Source organism: Falco punctatus (genome assembly GCF_963210335.1).
Source record: "Falco punctatus genome assembly, chromosome: 7".
Taxonomy (NCBI): Eukaryota; Metazoa; Chordata; class Aves; order Falconiformes; family Falconidae; genus Falco; species Falco punctatus.
The window spans coordinates 28,193,566-28,210,457 of NC_137587.1; the positions used below are offsets into that span (position 1 = coordinate 28,193,566).

The 16,892-nt window shown below is 44.7% G+C and overlaps 1 protein-coding gene across 11 annotated transcripts in view; it reads left to right on the forward strand.

The window, feature by feature from the left end:
- The window catches only part of TSPAN18 (tetraspanin 18), a 172,439-nt gene that overhangs the window by 151,994 nt on the left and 3,553 nt on the right, over nt 1-16,892 (forward strand). For all 11 annotated transcript variants that reach the window (XM_080396768.1, XM_080396770.1, XM_080396763.1 and 8 more), the window contains 6 exons: nt 723-817; nt 1,592-1,786; nt 5,715-5,789; nt 11,718-11,816; nt 13,097-13,276; nt 15,785-15,868. In XM_080396768.1, coding sequence (XP_080252894.1) covers nt 755-817; nt 1,592-1,786; nt 5,715-5,789; nt 11,718-11,816; nt 13,097-13,276; nt 15,785-15,868 — 696 coding nt within the window. In that variant the 5' untranslated portion in view covers nt 723-754. The remainder of the gene's footprint in view (nt 1-722; nt 818-1,591; nt 1,787-5,714; nt 5,790-11,717; nt 11,817-13,096; nt 13,277-15,784; nt 15,869-16,892) is intronic.

The following is a 16,892-nucleotide window of genomic DNA, read 5'->3' on the forward strand; positions in this document are numbered from 1 at the left end:
TCCGTGGGCTCTGCCTGCAGGAGCCCTGCGCAGTGAATGGTGCAGAGACGACCACTCCGCAGGCGCAGCAACATTTCACACTGCGTGACAAGCAGGTGTTTGCCCCAGGCTGAGTGAATGTGTGAGGACAGCCTCCTCAGGCCCCCCCACATCCACACACTGCAGGCATTCCCAGCCCAGCTTCTCCAAATGTCTGCAATTTTCCCTGGAAGTCTTGTCCATGTTTGTGTGGCGTTCATTCTGTGCAGGAAGGTTGTAGGGAGCTAACTGTCCCAAATGCTTGCTTGTGAGTCTTTCTCATGGGCACAGCTTATTCCAGCTCCCGTGTCAATATGACCTTTTGTTGTGTGAAGTAGGCAGGTACATTCAGTGCTTCTTACACTTGACAGGCTTTAACGACTGAAGGGAAAAAAAAAATCTTCATGTGCAGAGGGGTGGTTTTTTTTCCCCCAGCATCTAACTCTGCAAGCAAAGCTAGAGCTTTCCTCTCCTGTGACCTTCCTCTTCACATCTCTGTCTGTCTTTAGACCTGGAAGAATGCAAAGGGACTTAGCAGCAATCATAATCTCTTACTAGCCTGTGCTATGTTGCCTTGTTCGGGTAAGAGATGAGCTCTTCTGTCTAATGAACTTCACAGGATCTGGGGGGAGATACAAGTGGAGACAGGGTTGTGTCATTCCAATGCAAAATGAGTGTGCTAAGGAAGTTCTGTTTTTTTGCAGGAAGAATCGGATCAAGGAGCCTGAAGACGACCATGGAGGGAGACTGTCTGAGCTGTATGAAGTACCTGATGTTTCTTTTCAATTTCTTTATATTTGTAAGTATTTAGAATCCACTTTCTCTCCTGGTTCCTCCTGTTTCCAGCAGCCTGCTGCTCCCCAGCAGGACAGGCTGTAATTTGGTAAAGTTGCCATGGTACAGAATAGTCCCTCAGCTTTGCACTAACAATCACTGAGGGTTTTGCAGCATCCAGAGATGCTCAGACATTCAGCAAGCCAGTGCAGCAGTCATGCTGTCTGCGTTATTCCTGTCCTTGGCAAGGGAGACCAGAGGAAAAGCTGTAACTAGTGGTATACATGGTCTGTCCTTGAATGACAGGAGAAAGTGTTTTCTAGTCCTGGGTGCCCTGCTGAGGTTTTTTTGCTAGGAAATAGTAATTTTCCTACCAAACATAGAGTCATTCTTGGTGACCATGTTGCTCTTGTCTTTGACAGGAAGGGTGGGAGCACCCAGCCACCCTGGCCTCTGGCAGGGATGGTTCATGTGTGCCCCTTCACTTGGCTGTCCCCTACAGATGTGGCAGCAGCTGGAGACTTTGTCTTTCAGCATTAGGGAGAGAGTAAACAGTTGTTAGAGTGACATGTAAAGGAAGAACAGTGCTTTTGCTGCTAATGGCTCATTTAGTAAGCAAGAGTTACTAACAGCAGCGTGTAAGCAGTTACCTGCTCAGCAGAGTATATATGCCACAGAGAAACATGAATTCTCCAAGTGAACACCTTTGATCAAAAGATAGCAGTGAACCAATTTTTTCTGCAGCAGTTGTTTTGTGTTGACCTGTCTCCCTCTCTCTCCTCTCCCTGTGCCGTGACAGCTGGGAGGAGCATGCCTGCTGGGACTTGGGATCTGGGTCATTGTGGATCCCACAGGTTTTCGAGAGATAGTGGCTGCCAACCCTCTGCTCTTCACAGGAGCATACATCATGCTGGCTATGGGAGCGATGCTCTTTTTGCTGGGTTTCCTCGGCTGCTGTGGTGCCATCCGTGAGAACAAATGCCTCCTGCTTTTTGTAAGTGTCCTTGCATTTTCTGTTGGCCTTGTGGTGCTTCCCAAGAATTGAGGTGACTGGATAGATGGTGCAGTGATTAGCGTGCAAATGGGTGTCTGTTTTTGTAGCCGTTCTTCCCTCAGGTAATAAATAGGCTTAGGATACTTCTAAACACAGCTAGAAATATAAAGAATTTGCTTTTTCCCTGTGAGCCCAGTGGGTATGGAGTCTGGGAGTGTATTCTGATCTTGTTAAGCTTAGTTTCAAAATGGTCCTATTTGGTTGTTTGGGTGTTTTTTTATTTTTTAGAAGTGACCAAATATAGTCCTCTCTTGGCCATCCAAAACCCACTGCTCCACTTGTGGATTCATTCCTCAGTGGTTCACAGGAAAGCAGAAGGAACGTGTAGAGCAACACACCTGTGTAGTGGAGCCCCCCACGTCAGCAGAAGTGCACAGCTCAGAACTGCGTGGTGGCCTGTCATTGCCACCACCATCTCAATAGCTAGTCACTCCCTCATGCAGCCTAGTCTACTCCAAAAATGAACCAGATTTGTTATCTTTGGGCAAACTTGCCCCTGAATGATAGGGTTAAATTTTGGCCTGTGTGTTCATCAAGTACTACTTAAAAAGAGCTAGCCTCTAAAATAGGTCATTTCTGACCTCCACCGTAAGTTCTGATGCTGCAGGGTTTCTAGCCATTGTCTTACTGGAAGGAACTACCAGGTATGTATTGAAAGACAAAAAGAATTAGTTTTATTTTTCATTTTTGTCAAATGTGAACTTTTTTTTCTCCCTCTGGGTCTTTTGGGGTTTGTTTTTCTTGTTTGGGGATTTTTTTTGTTGTTTGGTTTTGGTTTTGGTTTTTTTTTTTAAATCTTGATCTTACGGTGGTTTGTTATGATTGTATCTTGCACAAGCTGGTCTTGTCTCTAACTTTAAGTAGAACAGGAAAGTCCCCGTTCTTGTACACAAAACCATTTTTTCCTAGAGACATGTGTGGCTTCACTGAGAAAAATTCCCTCTAGCCCTGGGCTCATCTACCCCTTGAATTCATAGCCTGCAAATGAAAGCCCTTTTCTGGAAGCCGTTGTGGGTTTGATTTCTAGTGACTCACTTCAGAAGTAAATCATAAACCCAAATGTATCACCTGTGAAGTCATGGAGATCTGCCCAGAGGAACCTAACAAACTGCAAAGGATCGGGCCCCATGAGCCTGAGGTTGCTTCAAAGCCTGTCTCTGTCAGACTAAGATACTAGAAGTTAAGTTTGATGAGAATTATTGATTGTAATTGAATAGGAGAGTAATTTTTTCCAGTTTGGACCATGTCCAGTGAATAAAGATTGGGGACATGGCTGGAGGAAGGGAGCCCTGGGCTATGCTCTTTCCTGATTTAACGTCACAGAGTAACATCACAGTTTGAATGTTCCTTCTGGTGTTTTAGTCATATGCCAGTGCACCTAATTTTGTGGTTAATACTTTTCTGTCTCTTAGAGATAGTTCTGAGCCCCGCTGCTTTATTTATTTACTTTTGTTATTATTTTATTTTATACTTGGAATGTGAGAAATATATGAGCTGCAAGTAATGCTCTGGACTAGGAGAAATTCTAAAAGTAATTACAGGATGAAGAATTAGTGTTCCACTTTGATCAGGTCTTCCAGGGCTTCTGGTATCAAAGTCAACTCTGTTAAACACCCTGTCATCTCATGTCCAACAGCAGTGAAGCACATGGATGAGGATCTGTGCTGATACCAAGTGAAAAGAGATATGTTGCTAATTTCTGAGTGTTTTGGGGGCCGCACCAGCTGACGTTAAAATGCATAAAACATCTCTGGAACCAGAAGTCTGATGGGAGTAAGTTTTAGGTGTTGAAAAGGCAAACCGTTCATGAGTATATGCCAGAGAGACCGGGAACACCTTGCAAAATGGAGAGTGTTAGGCTTCCCGGGTTGGTAGCTGGGGAGAAGTTGCTAGATGAAATCAAGTCTGCTTACAAAGTTGTTAAAGAATTGACGAGCCAGAGAGCTGCTTGAGTGAGAACTCAGTGGTGCATAATGTATATCTGAAGCTTTTAGTCCAAATGTAAACAGAAGATTGAAGGGACAAGACAGATGCACAAATGTGTGTTCCCTTGGTTCTGGCTTCTATGGTTGCAAGGACTTTTATTTTTCATTAAGCTGCTGATCTTTTGGTAAAAAAACATCACTGTGGAACCTAACATGTTGCATTGAGCACAAGGCTGTGAAGTGTTTCTGGATTTCCCAGCATTCAGACTTGACTCACAAAAAGGAACAAAAATTGGCCCGCAAATCAGACATTGAATAACTTCTGGATTGTCCTGAAGACCCTCTGACTGCAAAAGAACTCCATAAAAATTAGAATCCAAAGTGCTGTTGAGCATACAACACTGCATCACAGGATTTAATTCAGCTTTGGAACAAGAACAGTCCACGTTAGCTTAATTTGGCTTAGTTTTGAGTACAGACGTCCTGTTTTGCACTCTTGTAAAATGGGTGCTGTAGCCCCTGAAACTTTTCAGGACAAAAATGTGGATCCTTTGGATTAAAGGCAGTTGCTGCTCTTTTTGGAACAGCATTGCTGAAACTGGAACAGATGAGTTGTGAAAAAAGGAAACGTGAAACATTGATTTGTGGAAACTTCTAATAAACCTCTAACCATCTCCAGGAGCTAAAGCAGCATTTCTGATGAACATGTGAGACCCCGCTCCTCAGGATGTTCACCTGGAATGGGGCAGGGGGGTACCTGTGTTCAAGTGTTCAGTCTTAAGCATGAACTTGAATGTGAGGCTGCTATGTCCCATGCATTAACCAGCTGGCTGTTTAAGTGCTCTCATAGATCAGTAATCGATTTAATTTTGGAAGGCAAAACATAATAAGCAGATTTTTACTTTCCTCAAAATGTAGAATGAGAGCAAGTTCTGAAACACTGATGATCCATCAGCAACTTCTCATCAGCCCTAATGGCTGTTCATGTTTTTTCTACAGTAACAGTTACAAATCTGTAATGCAGACCGCACAGTGTAAGTCTAAATCAGTTTGGGAACGATAATGAAGCCTATCAGAGATAATCGGGGAATGGCTGCTTCTACATCTGCACAGATCTGTGCCAGAGCTTGGGTGAGCATGTGTCTCCCAGTAATCAGTAAATGAAATGCAATTAGCAGGGTGATGGGATTAATCACTTGATCACCACCTTAGACCTCTTAGTGACTATGCTGAGATCCCTTGATGGATGATGATGTGAATTTGTAAAGCATCGTTCATTCTCATCACTTGTTCTTTGCCCTCCTGTGGTGAAATTAAAAGTGTCTCAGAGCAGGAAAAAAGAAGCCACACAGAAAACTCAAGCAGTAAGAATACATTATGGAGTTAACTAGTTCAGCAAAATCAAGCAACAGCATTCTGTTAGCAACTGAAGTGCCTGCTCATCTGACTCTTCTTGTTTTGTCATTTGAGCCCAGGCTCCTTTTGTTTCCACTGCAGAAGCAGGAAGACAAATGGGACAGGGTGGTGCGTGCACATTTCCAGTGGGGAAAAATCATTATAGCTTTGATAATTGACAACAAAACAAGATTTTGCCCACTCCAAGCAGGTAGTTTGAATTCTCTCTCCATTTACCAAAATGTGCGGTACACAGCATTTCAAACACTGTTTATAAATCAGTGCTTGGGGATCACAATGGTACTTCTGGCTCCATCTGCCTGCCTTCTGTTTCAGAAGGACCTTCAATAACCTTCTCACACATACACACAAAAATTTCAGATTTCTCTTGTGTTTATTTCTAACTGTTGCTTCAACCACCTTCATTGGTAATATGCACCGCATGTTTGTTACCCTCCATGTAATGTGGTCTTACTGTATTTTGGTTTGGTTTGTTGGGTTGTTTTTTTTGTTGTTGTTTATTTGGTTTTGCATCTTCTCTCTTCCAGTTCTTCATGTTTATTTTGTTAATCTTCCTGGCGGAGCTTTCGGCTGCAATCCTGGCTTTTATCTTCAGAGAAAATGTAAGTATCTGATGGTGGGCAGTCATCCGAATCCCGTTAGAATTGTGCCCAGCTAGAGCATGGTATTAGAGGGTGGCTACTTCATTTGTCGAGCAACTGTTTGTTACAAATACCGACAAACCTGCTTCACTACTGCCCTCAGTCTGCCGAACTGCCAGCAAGCTGAATGCTAACTAGCCTGGCATGTGCAGGGTGGGTGGTTTATACGCACAGGAGGTACACACTGAGGGACTGCTGAAATCCTGGAGTTTTTAGTCTTCCTGATTCTCTTGAAGCCAAACCAGTTGCACATTCCAACAGAGGAAAGTTTTAAATAAAGTCACGCTAAGGTTAAAACCAACTCTTTTAAATATAGAATGTGTTTAATATTAATATTAATAGTGAAACCTGTTTTGCCAACAGAGCCAATGCTTCCTCTGCAGTGCAAAAACTGTCTTGTGCATCTTCTAATCACATTCCTTCCTGAATTTTTATGTTCTGGTGCTCACCAGATTCCTCTCAATGCTGCTTGTAAGGTAATCCTCCTGATCTGCCCTAAGCAAGGCTCCCCCTTTTGAGTCTCATCAATGGAGCCTTTGCATATTGCCCTGCTTACAAGTTTCTGGTCCTTCTCTCCACAGCTTTGTATGATGTAGCCTTTCTTTACTCTGTTGCTATACATATTATTCTATGGCTACCATGCCTCCCCTATGCTAATATTAAGCTTTTACTACACTAGCAGTAAGCATAGTCTCATTTCTGTCTTTAACCAGCAAAGGTTTGTTCATTCTTTTCATGTTTGCACATGGGCAAAGAGCCTGACTGAACTAGTCCATCCTTCTGAAGTCATCCCATTTTTGAAATATGACTGAGTGATGGCTGTGAAAAAAATATTGGCCAGTAGAGATGGTCACTAATTACTGTTAGTATCCTTTTTTTTGGCCTCTGACAGTAGTAACAGCATGTACAACACATTCCCTGTACTGAACATGACAGAAATGTGGCATGAGCATAGAAGGGCCGTGTATAAGGATGGTTTTCCTGAGACAGGATATACTTTTAATTTTATTCAGATAAAAAGATTTTGCTAAGCCAAGAATCAAGACTTAGGAAGCTCACGGCAAGACAATGTGATTGTTTCTGCAGTAGGATGGTCTTGGGGAAGGTAGTAAGAGGATTTCTGCACCACCACCACCCTGTATAAGCTGGTGGTCTGTTGGCTTTGCCTCAGATCTGAAGGCAGTGGCAGATCTGAACGGCACTCTGTACACACAGCAGGTGCCCCTTTCCAGCTTAGGCTTTGAGGCCATGCCCACATGGGAACAGCTACTGCTCCATAAATAGATTGCAGCATGGTGGGGTCTGGTGTGTTCCGGTCATTACAGCACTGCTGTTAGGAGTTTTTAGAGAATTTCTTTGGTTCAGCGAAGCCGCAGACTGCAAACGTAGGAACTGCCCTGTAGACCCAGGCACAGGCTTCATGACACAGAGAACATGGTCCCTGGTGAGCAGGGGCTGGGCAAGCAGCTGGCAGCTGACTGCTCCCACCTTCCCTGTGCAAAACTGGTAAAAGATACAAGAAAATATCCAGGCTTGCTCTGAGTCCTGGGGGGTGGGGGTGACTGCAGGGCTGGGGCTGTGTCCTCCTCCCTCAGTCACGAAGAGCCTGCTTACATCTTGCTTCTGGGCAAAGCATCAGTACCTTCCACTCCCATGTAAGCCGTGGGTCATATAAGGACATGTTATCTTGCAAGATAAGGTCACAGTGGTTATTCCAGACTTCTGTGGCATCTGACAATGTTTTGTGAGATAAAACTTGAAGGGGAACAAACTTCTGTCTTTCTTGAGCTTGTCTCCTTGTCTGCATCACCAGCTTCCCACTCTGCCAGAATGACTGACAGGAAGGGCTTAAATGGGAAGGAATGAAGAACATCAAACCCCAACATAGCTAGGGATGGCTCTATGCGGGAGTTAAACTCAGTCTGCAAATTCTTGTGGTTTGTTCTCTCCTCAGGTTTCTTCTGAAAAAAACCCAAACAACCAACTCTTGTTTTGCTGTTGCTATATATTTTGGTGGTAGCTCCTCTGGCTTGATAACTACTTGTGGCTAGTTTTGTTGTCCTCTTTGGGTTAGGGTGAGGCTAGATGGCTGGCCAGGATGTCTGTGGGGACAAAAGTGGTCTTTCAATGACCCCATGTTAGGAAGAATTCTTTACAGTAGCAATGTAAGGTCAGGTTCAGTTCTGCTTTTCTCTTCCCTGTGAAACGAGTCACTTTCAAGGCATGTGGAGGTAAAGGCACATTTAGAAAACCTAAATTTCTTGGAAGCTTACCAAGTGGGTTCTTGTGATGGTCATTGCACCAGTCCATATGGCTGTGGCCCCACTGGGTGCGTAAAATGAGACAAAAGAGAAAGGCAGGTTCTATCTATTTGCTTTCCAGATAATGCTCAGTGCAGCTTTCTCTTGCTTTTCTCTAGCATTTTACACCCAGACTAGCTCCCAAACACTCAATAGAGTTAAATTATTAATCGCTGAGGGAGAGAAAGAGATTAAGAGACAAAAATAAGGGAGAAAAGAGATGTTTTCTGCTGAGATTTGACATGAGAGGGAAAGTCAGTGAAGCAGAGTGTAGTGGTAAGGTGAGTGAAAGTGATGTTTGCAATGGTGAGCTACTGTGATCTGCAAGTCCACTTGCACTTCCAAAGAACTGTTTAAAACCAGTTTGTGAAGAGGAAGGCTGTTGTTAATCAGCTATGGGAGTACCAGAGTTTCTCTTCCTTTGTAAAGGAGATTTTGGAGGGTGGAGAACCTTTTTTCATCTAGAAGATCCCCCATAAAATAACATTTTCTGTGAAGCATAGAGAGAGATTATGAAAGAATAACTTCACTTACGTACAGGAATTGCTCTTTATATGCCCTTCAGAGGTCTGGATGGGAAAAACGCTGGAGGGATATTTGACTCTTTTTCTTAGTGAATTGTCTTAACAAGCAAGAAAGCAGGATGGTGGGAACAGATAAGTCCAGAGGCAGGGCTCTGGATGGAGTCAGGATGCTTGGATTTTTAGCCCCAGTTCTGACACTGAATAAGCAAGTCACTTGGGTTCCTGATACCTCTGTTTTCTCAGACATAAGGCAAAAACTAAAGAACATGAACCATCCATCCCTCAGTTGAGCAGTTGGGGGTCTCTTGGGTAGAAGGCACTGTGGAAGTGACAAGTGCAGCACAGGTTACCTACAGTACAAGCACTGTACTGTATCAGAAAGGTTAGGATGCTCTGGCAGATACAGCCATAGACAGGAGTGCTCCCTGTTTTGCAAGCAGGCACCATGAAGCCAGCTTCTTGCACAGCATTCCGTATTCTTGAACATAGTGCTGCATGAGAAGGCAGTGACATTCCTGGCCAGTGCTGGCACACCTGTTTTATGCAGAAATGCCGCCTTTTTCGTAAGTCCCCTTCATCTGGCTGCAGTAGTCCCAGCCAAGCTATTTTTTGAACCTGTGCGACAAAACAGTCCCACTTCATTCACTGGCATGTAAACATTCACATGCATGTGCTGCTTCTGTATTTGAGATGTTCCCCCCAGCACAGCTAGAAAAACCATGGCTGAACAGCCTGTTATTGTTCATGACTCTGGCTGATATAACTGTGTCGTCAGAAGTGTGTGCGAAGATCTAGTTTGCTTAGAAGGTCCTTTGCTCCCTTCTGAATAGTTCTTGCCATAGTACTCCAATGTGCACAGACCTCATCAGTGCCGTTACTAGCTTCAGCAAGAGGGGGGCTGGAGGCACATGAGTAGGGCTGTCTTGTTGAGTGTTATCCTCCTTTGTCAGCAATTTTTTGAAAGAAGAAAGATGCTTCTGCTGATTTTTTTCCCCCCATTATTCTGAACTTCAGATGCTCAGGACAAACAGTTTAAGAGCAACAAAATGGAATCAGTTATTTTCCTGGCAAACTTACCCTTCCAGCACTAGGCTTTGTTTTAAGCCAAGTCTCGTAAAAATCGCACACAAACTCTGAACAATTTCCTCTGGGGTTGCTGCTGTCAAAATAAAGGTTTCACTTTATATTTAAATGACTCTTTTTTTTTTTTAGACCCAGCCAAAGGCAGCCAGCTGGGATTATTACCAATGGTAATATCAGTTTCAAAGTCTGTGCTTCAGAAACAGACAAGCGTCAAAAAAAGTGCTGCTGTCTCTGCAGGGTAGTATGCTGTGTGGATAAAGTACGCAGAGAAAGGGGAGGAAAGGAGAATACTGAGGTCATATTTCAGCATCATCTAATCTGACCTTCCCTCAGTGCACCAAATTCCCAGTGGAAAATGTTCTCTGGTATTTTAATATTCAAAAGCAAAAAATGAGTTAATAGCTGTCCCATAAAAGTAATTTAGGTATTTAGTGGCATATCTAATTAAAAGGTAGTGAGACTGAGCTACCTGCATCATTCAAGTCTTTGTTACAAACTTTTACCCACTATTGATTTAGTCATTAAATTTGGCCTTAATTTGTATTTCTAAAAGAGAAGTCAGTATTAAGTGGTATTTGGGGTCTTTTAAAGAATCACCACAGCCCTCTTTTTTTTTCCTTAAATTTTGTGATGCAGTTACAATGGAAATAAACAATTTTGTGCTTGTGCTTTTCTTCCCACCCATGCATCTCATTCATATGTATGTGCGATATTTCACGTCGCATGTCAAAAACCCGAAACCAACTTCTAGCAGTATATGTTACTGCATGTGCACTGCTGTATGAACAACAGAAAAAAAGAAAAAGGAGACTTTTTCAGGCAGCTTAAGCAGCTTAATTCCTGATCCTGCAGATATGCAACCTAGAGCAGTGCTGTACGCAGCCAAGTCCAACCCCCCTCACTGAGCCTTTGCAGTGGCGGAGAGATTTGCCTCTGTGGATCACAAATCACAATGTATTTTGGAGAAGGGACCACACAAGTGAAGACCTATTGGGAACCTGAAAAGGGGATTCCTTGAAGTTTTTATCCTGAATTGATAGAAAGGCAATGAGATTGAATCGTGTTAGGTTTGTATATTTAGTAGTCCTCCAGAGAGTGATCGTAAGTAAATGTAATTTCAAGGTGTCTTAACTTTTTAAGAAGACGCTGAGCCAAAATGTTCAGTTTTTCTGTTTTACTGTAAATGTAAACAGGAGTAAATGAAATTCCTTTTGTTTATATTGCTGACCTGAGGAAAAATGTTTAAATTATCTAAACACTGGAAATATATAATGAGGATTTTTTTTCTTCATGTGTGTGGGTGAGTTTAGATAATCTAAAGCATTGTCAGGGAAATAGTCCTTCTTTTCCAATTTGTAAGTTGACTTGAACATTTCATATTTGTTATATGATTTTTATTTCCTTTTCATTCCCAGAAAGTTTCATATTAAGGCTTTATTCTGCTTTTTCACACATGGAAGTAAATTCAGAGCAGTTCCCCTGTTGTTAGTAGGAAGTTAACTGGTTTGAGATGAAAAGTGAGTGGAAGATCATGATGGCAGACCTCATGATGTAAGTTAAAGATCTCTTTGAGTGTGGATTGGAAGTTCTTTCTAAAATCTATTTTAGTCCTGTTTCAACTTATGAAGCACTTTCAAATAATGCTGAAAATTTTTAACAACAAAACCTTTTAAAAATTAAACAACCAACCTTTAAGTGTAAACATTACCTTACAAGTACAGATATAACTCAATCCTGGTTTTTAATGAGCAACAGGTTTATTCAACAGGTGCCATTCACCCTGGATGTAATTACAATTCAGCCAGTGGCTTTTCCCAAGTTTGTCCTCTAAGGTTTGCAAAAGAAAAATAAAAAAGAACAAAACCAAAACAACCAAGCAACCCTTAGCATAACAACCCTTAGCATTCACAGAAGGGAGATTTGGGAAGTGCTTGAGAAAGGTGTTGGCAGTAGCCTTTACATTTCCACTTTGTGCGTTTCAGCTGACCAGAGAGTTTTTCACCAAGGAGCTGAAGAAGCATTACCTGAGGAACAATGACACGGACGTCTTCTCTTCTACCTGGAACTCTGTTATGATCACAGTAAGTCAGGCTGTGCCACTCCCGCACTGCCCATGGCCAGTGGCTGTCAACACGGTACTCAGCCAGGACCCTCAGCTTGCCCAGGGCCAGCCAGCTTCAGCCATCCTGGCACGTCAAGCGCAGCACTGGGGTTTGTGGTGGTGGTGGGAGGTAGATGAGAATTTGGCTGGCAGCTGGTCTTTCTCAAAGCAAGCTGCCGTCGGTCCCATGAGATGCTCCCAGTGACTGAGTCAGCCTTTGTGGTTTGCCAGAGCCTGAGGCATTTGACCTAACTGGGTACCCCCAGCTTTTGAACAGCGAGCACGGAGCCGTGGAGCTGTCTGCAGCTGGACATCGCTGCATTTATCTTGGACCTTTCACCTTGCAGACTGCTTCAGAACTATTCCCAGCCAACAGCAGCCAAAGACTGGTGCTAACTAATGACATTTAGTAGCTCTTGTGAAATGAGTTGGTAGGTGGCAGATTAGGCAGGAGTGTGCCTAATGGTATATTTTCAGTATAGAAATATTAGCCGTCAACATTGACTTTCTTATTGCAGTCCTAATCAGGCAGGTTACAGATTGACTGTCATTTGAATTGGAGTTGTTATTATCTACTACAAATTCTCTGTGTGTTTGTGTGTACACATGTGAACTTAGTGCTCGGTACAGCCCACGGTGTATCGCTTTAGGATTGAAGAGTAGGATGTCAGGCTCTGCAGATGAAAAGTCAATTTTAATCTTAAAAGAAAAAGATGATTGCTGCCCTTTGTGCTGATTCAGGACTTTAATAAAGACATTTCCTTTTGCTGACTGAAAGGAGACAGAGTATGACTTGAATCCTTAAAAAGGACCTGACTTGAATCCTAAAAAGGGACCTTACTTGAATCGCGTAGCAGTGCCTTAGAGCAGCCACAATCCCAGCCATTAGCTGTGGGGTGAACAGGCGGGCAGGAGCCTGGATTGTGCTGCTGACCCCCTTTACAGACTTGCTGGGTGATCTCAAGCAAGTCATTCTGGATGTGCTCCAAAGTCCAATGTGGTTCATGGCATTATTCCCAATGGTACCTTAGAGTCTACAGTATGACGTGGGAACAGGGGGACATTATAAAGCAGCTTTGATGAAACAGAAGATCCAGGGTACAAGCACAACCCATTTCTTTGGAAACAACAGTTGTTTTGTCTCTGCTTTGACTAAAACTTTGATCTCTACAAGAATAGGTCTTTGGTAAATTTCTCATATATGCTTTTCAGGACAAAGTGTCAACTCTCTCTTCCTTTCTTCTCTGTGCCCCTCTGTAGTTTGCCTGCTGTGGAGTGAATGGACCAGAAGATTTTGAATCTGTCCCTCATTTTCCATACTCCTCTTTGGAAAAGGCGACACCAGAGGCTTGTTGCCAGCGAGAACTCCAGAGCCGGGAAGGGATGTTTGTCAACAAGGAAGCCTGCCTCACAGGCGTTGAGAGGTTTCAGAATCGACAGGTAAGAGAAGCTGAACACTAGGAAAAGGAGTTCCACAGTGAGCGGAGAGATGGCTGTGGTGGTCGTGGGTAGCTGGTGAAGCCGGCAGGTTGTGCCATTCTGACTGTAGCTCACATCCTAATTACGCTTCTGTTGACAGCTTTTGAAGTTATGGCATATGTGTTTGAAAATTCCCTTTCATTGTGTGCACTGCTAAGTCCATGTTGTGCTGTATCAGCAGAAATATGAAGATGTTCCCAAGGGATTGAGAGGTGGGGTGGAAATTTACGTCAAAGGAAATTTTACTGTGTTTCTGAAGGTTAGTACTATCTCTGAGAAGTTAATTAGAAAGCCAGCACAGGTCAGCAAGGGTGGGAAGAGGTTGGCTCCCACTGGCTGTGGCAGTGGCTCCAGTCTAGCCCACAAAGACTTCTCGCCAACAACATAAGCAACCAAGGGATCAAGGGTTAAACAGCCACAGAAAACCATGTCTGTTTTCCAAGGAACAGGAGTGTTGGAAAGCTGCATTTCTCTCCTCTTTTACTCTTTACAGTAGAAAAAGGGCATTTCTTTTGCCAGGCCCCTCTATTTGACAATTTTTTCCTAATACTAGACTGGAACAAGACAGTTCAGTATAAGACATTATTGACACTGATACTACAGTGATGTTTCCTTACAATGTCACCAAGGCTTGAAGTTTTAAGAAACTTTCTTGCAAAGTTCCTGACTGTCCACCTCACTATTAGCAAGCCAGCTGAGCTCTGTAAAGACTGCGTATAACAAGCCTCCTCTTTTCTCCAGGCTAGGCAGCGGTCCTCTTTTCAGCACGCAGTAGCAGATTGTGAGAGTAAAGGAGTTTGGAAGCAGCGTGTGAGCTGCTCCTTGCCTGGCAGCTGGAAATGGCTGGCAAAGGCACTCTGGGTGGGAGATCACAGCAGACAGCACCGTACTGCAGCTGCCAGGTCTGATTGCTGTGAGTAGACGGGGAATAGAGAGAGCGAGAGATGACAAAGAGCAGGGAGGGGAAGGGAAATGCAGTTTCGGAAAGAGCATTAAAGCAGATAACGGATTTAGCTTTCCCTAAGTGGTGATGCTGAGGCCTACCACTCCTATGGAAAGAGGAGGCTTCCTATGAGTCCTTGTCACCGCAGTGTCTGTGGGAGAAGCTGTGCGCACAGCGAGTGTCACCGAGCACACAGGGAGGCAATTCTGTAAAATGGGAGAGATGCTTTCAAGCAGCTGATGGCTGAATTCAGGCATTCCTGGAGCAAAGTCAGGCTCTTGGGACACCATGCTGGTAGGATAGTGCTGGCCACACTTGTGTTCACCCCCCTTTGTAGCCAGCTGAGCGGGGCATGCTGGAAGCTGGGTTAAGGTTGGACTTCTGGCAAACACCCAAACATTTCATTGCTGGGTAGGATGCTTCTCCCTGAAAACTGGGCTGAATCATGGCCCAAACAGAGCTGCTGCTGAGCGGTCTCATGTTGACAAAAGCGTGGTTAGAACAGCTCGGTTACTGCCCGGACGGTCTGCACTCCCTGGGTCTGCCGCATGAGTGGATCCTCTCCGTGCTGCTCCTTGCTCTACCCTGGTTGTGTCTCACTGGCAGCGAGCAGGGAATGTCATGGACAACAGTATGTAACTGTCGTGCTGTCTTTGAAGTTCAGACATTTCCTTTATGGGCAGAAGGAAAAAATCAGGTGATTGAATCATCCCAGCAGGATGACATTAAATGTGTATGTGTGAAAAATATTCTGAGTGGGGAGGAGAGCTACTTTTTACATTGGACAAACTCGGATCTACTTTTCCTATTTGCCAAAATCTGCTGGTGGATTGGAATTTTAGGCTGGGAAAGCTGAGGCCAGGATAAACTGGTGATTTCTAGAAACATCCTGAAATCTTTGCAGAAGATTTACCTGCTGTTAATTGTATGAGCAATAATAAATGACATTAAAGATGATGATTAAACTATGCTGCATAAGTGGAAGGATTGCTGTAGTGCATGGCCCTGGGTTATTAATGAAATTGATTCTACTACAGCCAGAAGGTCAACAGGTGTTCATCCATGCTCCTTTGGGGGAAGGCACAGAGAAAAGGTCTTGGGGTGTGTAAGAGCTGCTGGCTATGACGGGATTCAAGAATCTCCTGCCTTGGCTTTAAATAAATCATCCTTTTACCTAGCCATCCTGGACTGCCTGTCACCTGCCCTGAGGGTCCTTTCCTCTGGGCTTAGCATGCCCTTTACAGAAGGAGTGCTTCTCCTGTGCTGGTCCTCTCTGCTCTGCAAGAAGTCACAGTTCCTTGTGGTCACTGAGGGCTTGCGAATGTGACTGCAGCAAAGCCTTCCCCTCCCCAGCACTGTCCGGTGGGTCTCTGCCTGCTGTGCTGTGGGGCTGAGTGAGAGGGTGAGAGGGAGCCATGCTTACCGTGCCTGGATCTGAGAGCGCCTCTTGTACTGATGAGGGCTATGCTGGGAGAACAAGACAATGTGCTGCTCAGGTGTGCCTCACCATGCTTTGTCCTTTCTAGGGCTGCTACACTGTGATCCTGAACTCCTTTGAGACCTATGTGTACCTTGCAGGAGCCCTTGCCATTGGAGTGTTGGCTATTGAGGTACTTAGTGTTGTGTGACTTAGAAGAGCAGTGTCAGTAGATGTCCAGGTAGATGTCCAGCAGGGAGGCAGACAGGCAGGTGCTCCCCCTTGCCAGGGGAAGCTGCTTCTGCGAAGTCCAAGCAGATTAATTAAAATGTGGTTTTGATAGCCTGGAAAGAGGCAGGCGCTTGACGAAAGGCAGGGAAATAACTGGTGCTGTGTACCTGCAGTGCCACGCGCGTGCAGTGCTGCCTCGCATTAGGCTCGCTGCAGGGCTGGTGCCCTGCCACACTGGCCACAGGGTCTTTGGGGACCCACCGCCTGCCCCAGGGCCCCACACAGTCACTGCCTTCCTTGCAGAGCACCCCAGTAAGCTGGCTAATCTATCACTTGGTTAATGTGTTCAAACCCAGCTTTTGCTTTAAAAACTTCTGTTTAGAGCCTGAAAGTGTATTGGCTCCAGAGCATCTTCATTATCCTTCATTAGTACCTGACCCTTTGGCAATGTTTCTGAGGAACAGGCTTCTACCAGATATAATACTAGCCCAGAAGCGATGTCCCTGCAGTATTGCCGGGGAAAGGCTGTGTGCTTTCCCCAGTCCTGTCTTGTGCAAAGGAGAGGGATCTGGGCAGAGGACTCCAGCAGCCCCCACACATGCCATGCTGTGCCTGTTCCAGGCTATGGCAGTGAAGTGCAGAGCAGGGATGGTGGAGTCTGCCCCCCTGCTTACACCAAAGGCAGTTTGGGAATGAAGCCAGGCTGCTGCTGTAGCTACAAACGGGGCAGGGGGAGGCAGGGAGCGGGGGCAGGGCAGGGGAAGGGGGGATCGCATTCAGGAAAAATAAAAAAGTTTTTCCACTGCCTTCCGCGGGTGGTGAAAAGGGTTCCCCTTCACTGCCTCACTGCCTGCGGGGCAGGAGGGACTGACAGGAGTGATCCCAGGGCCAGGGAGGGCTTTGCCGATCTTCTGGAAGATGCAGCTGACTCTTGTGGTTCTCTGTTTTGTTTTTGCCCTCTTCTCCCCCCCCCCCCCCCTTCCCAG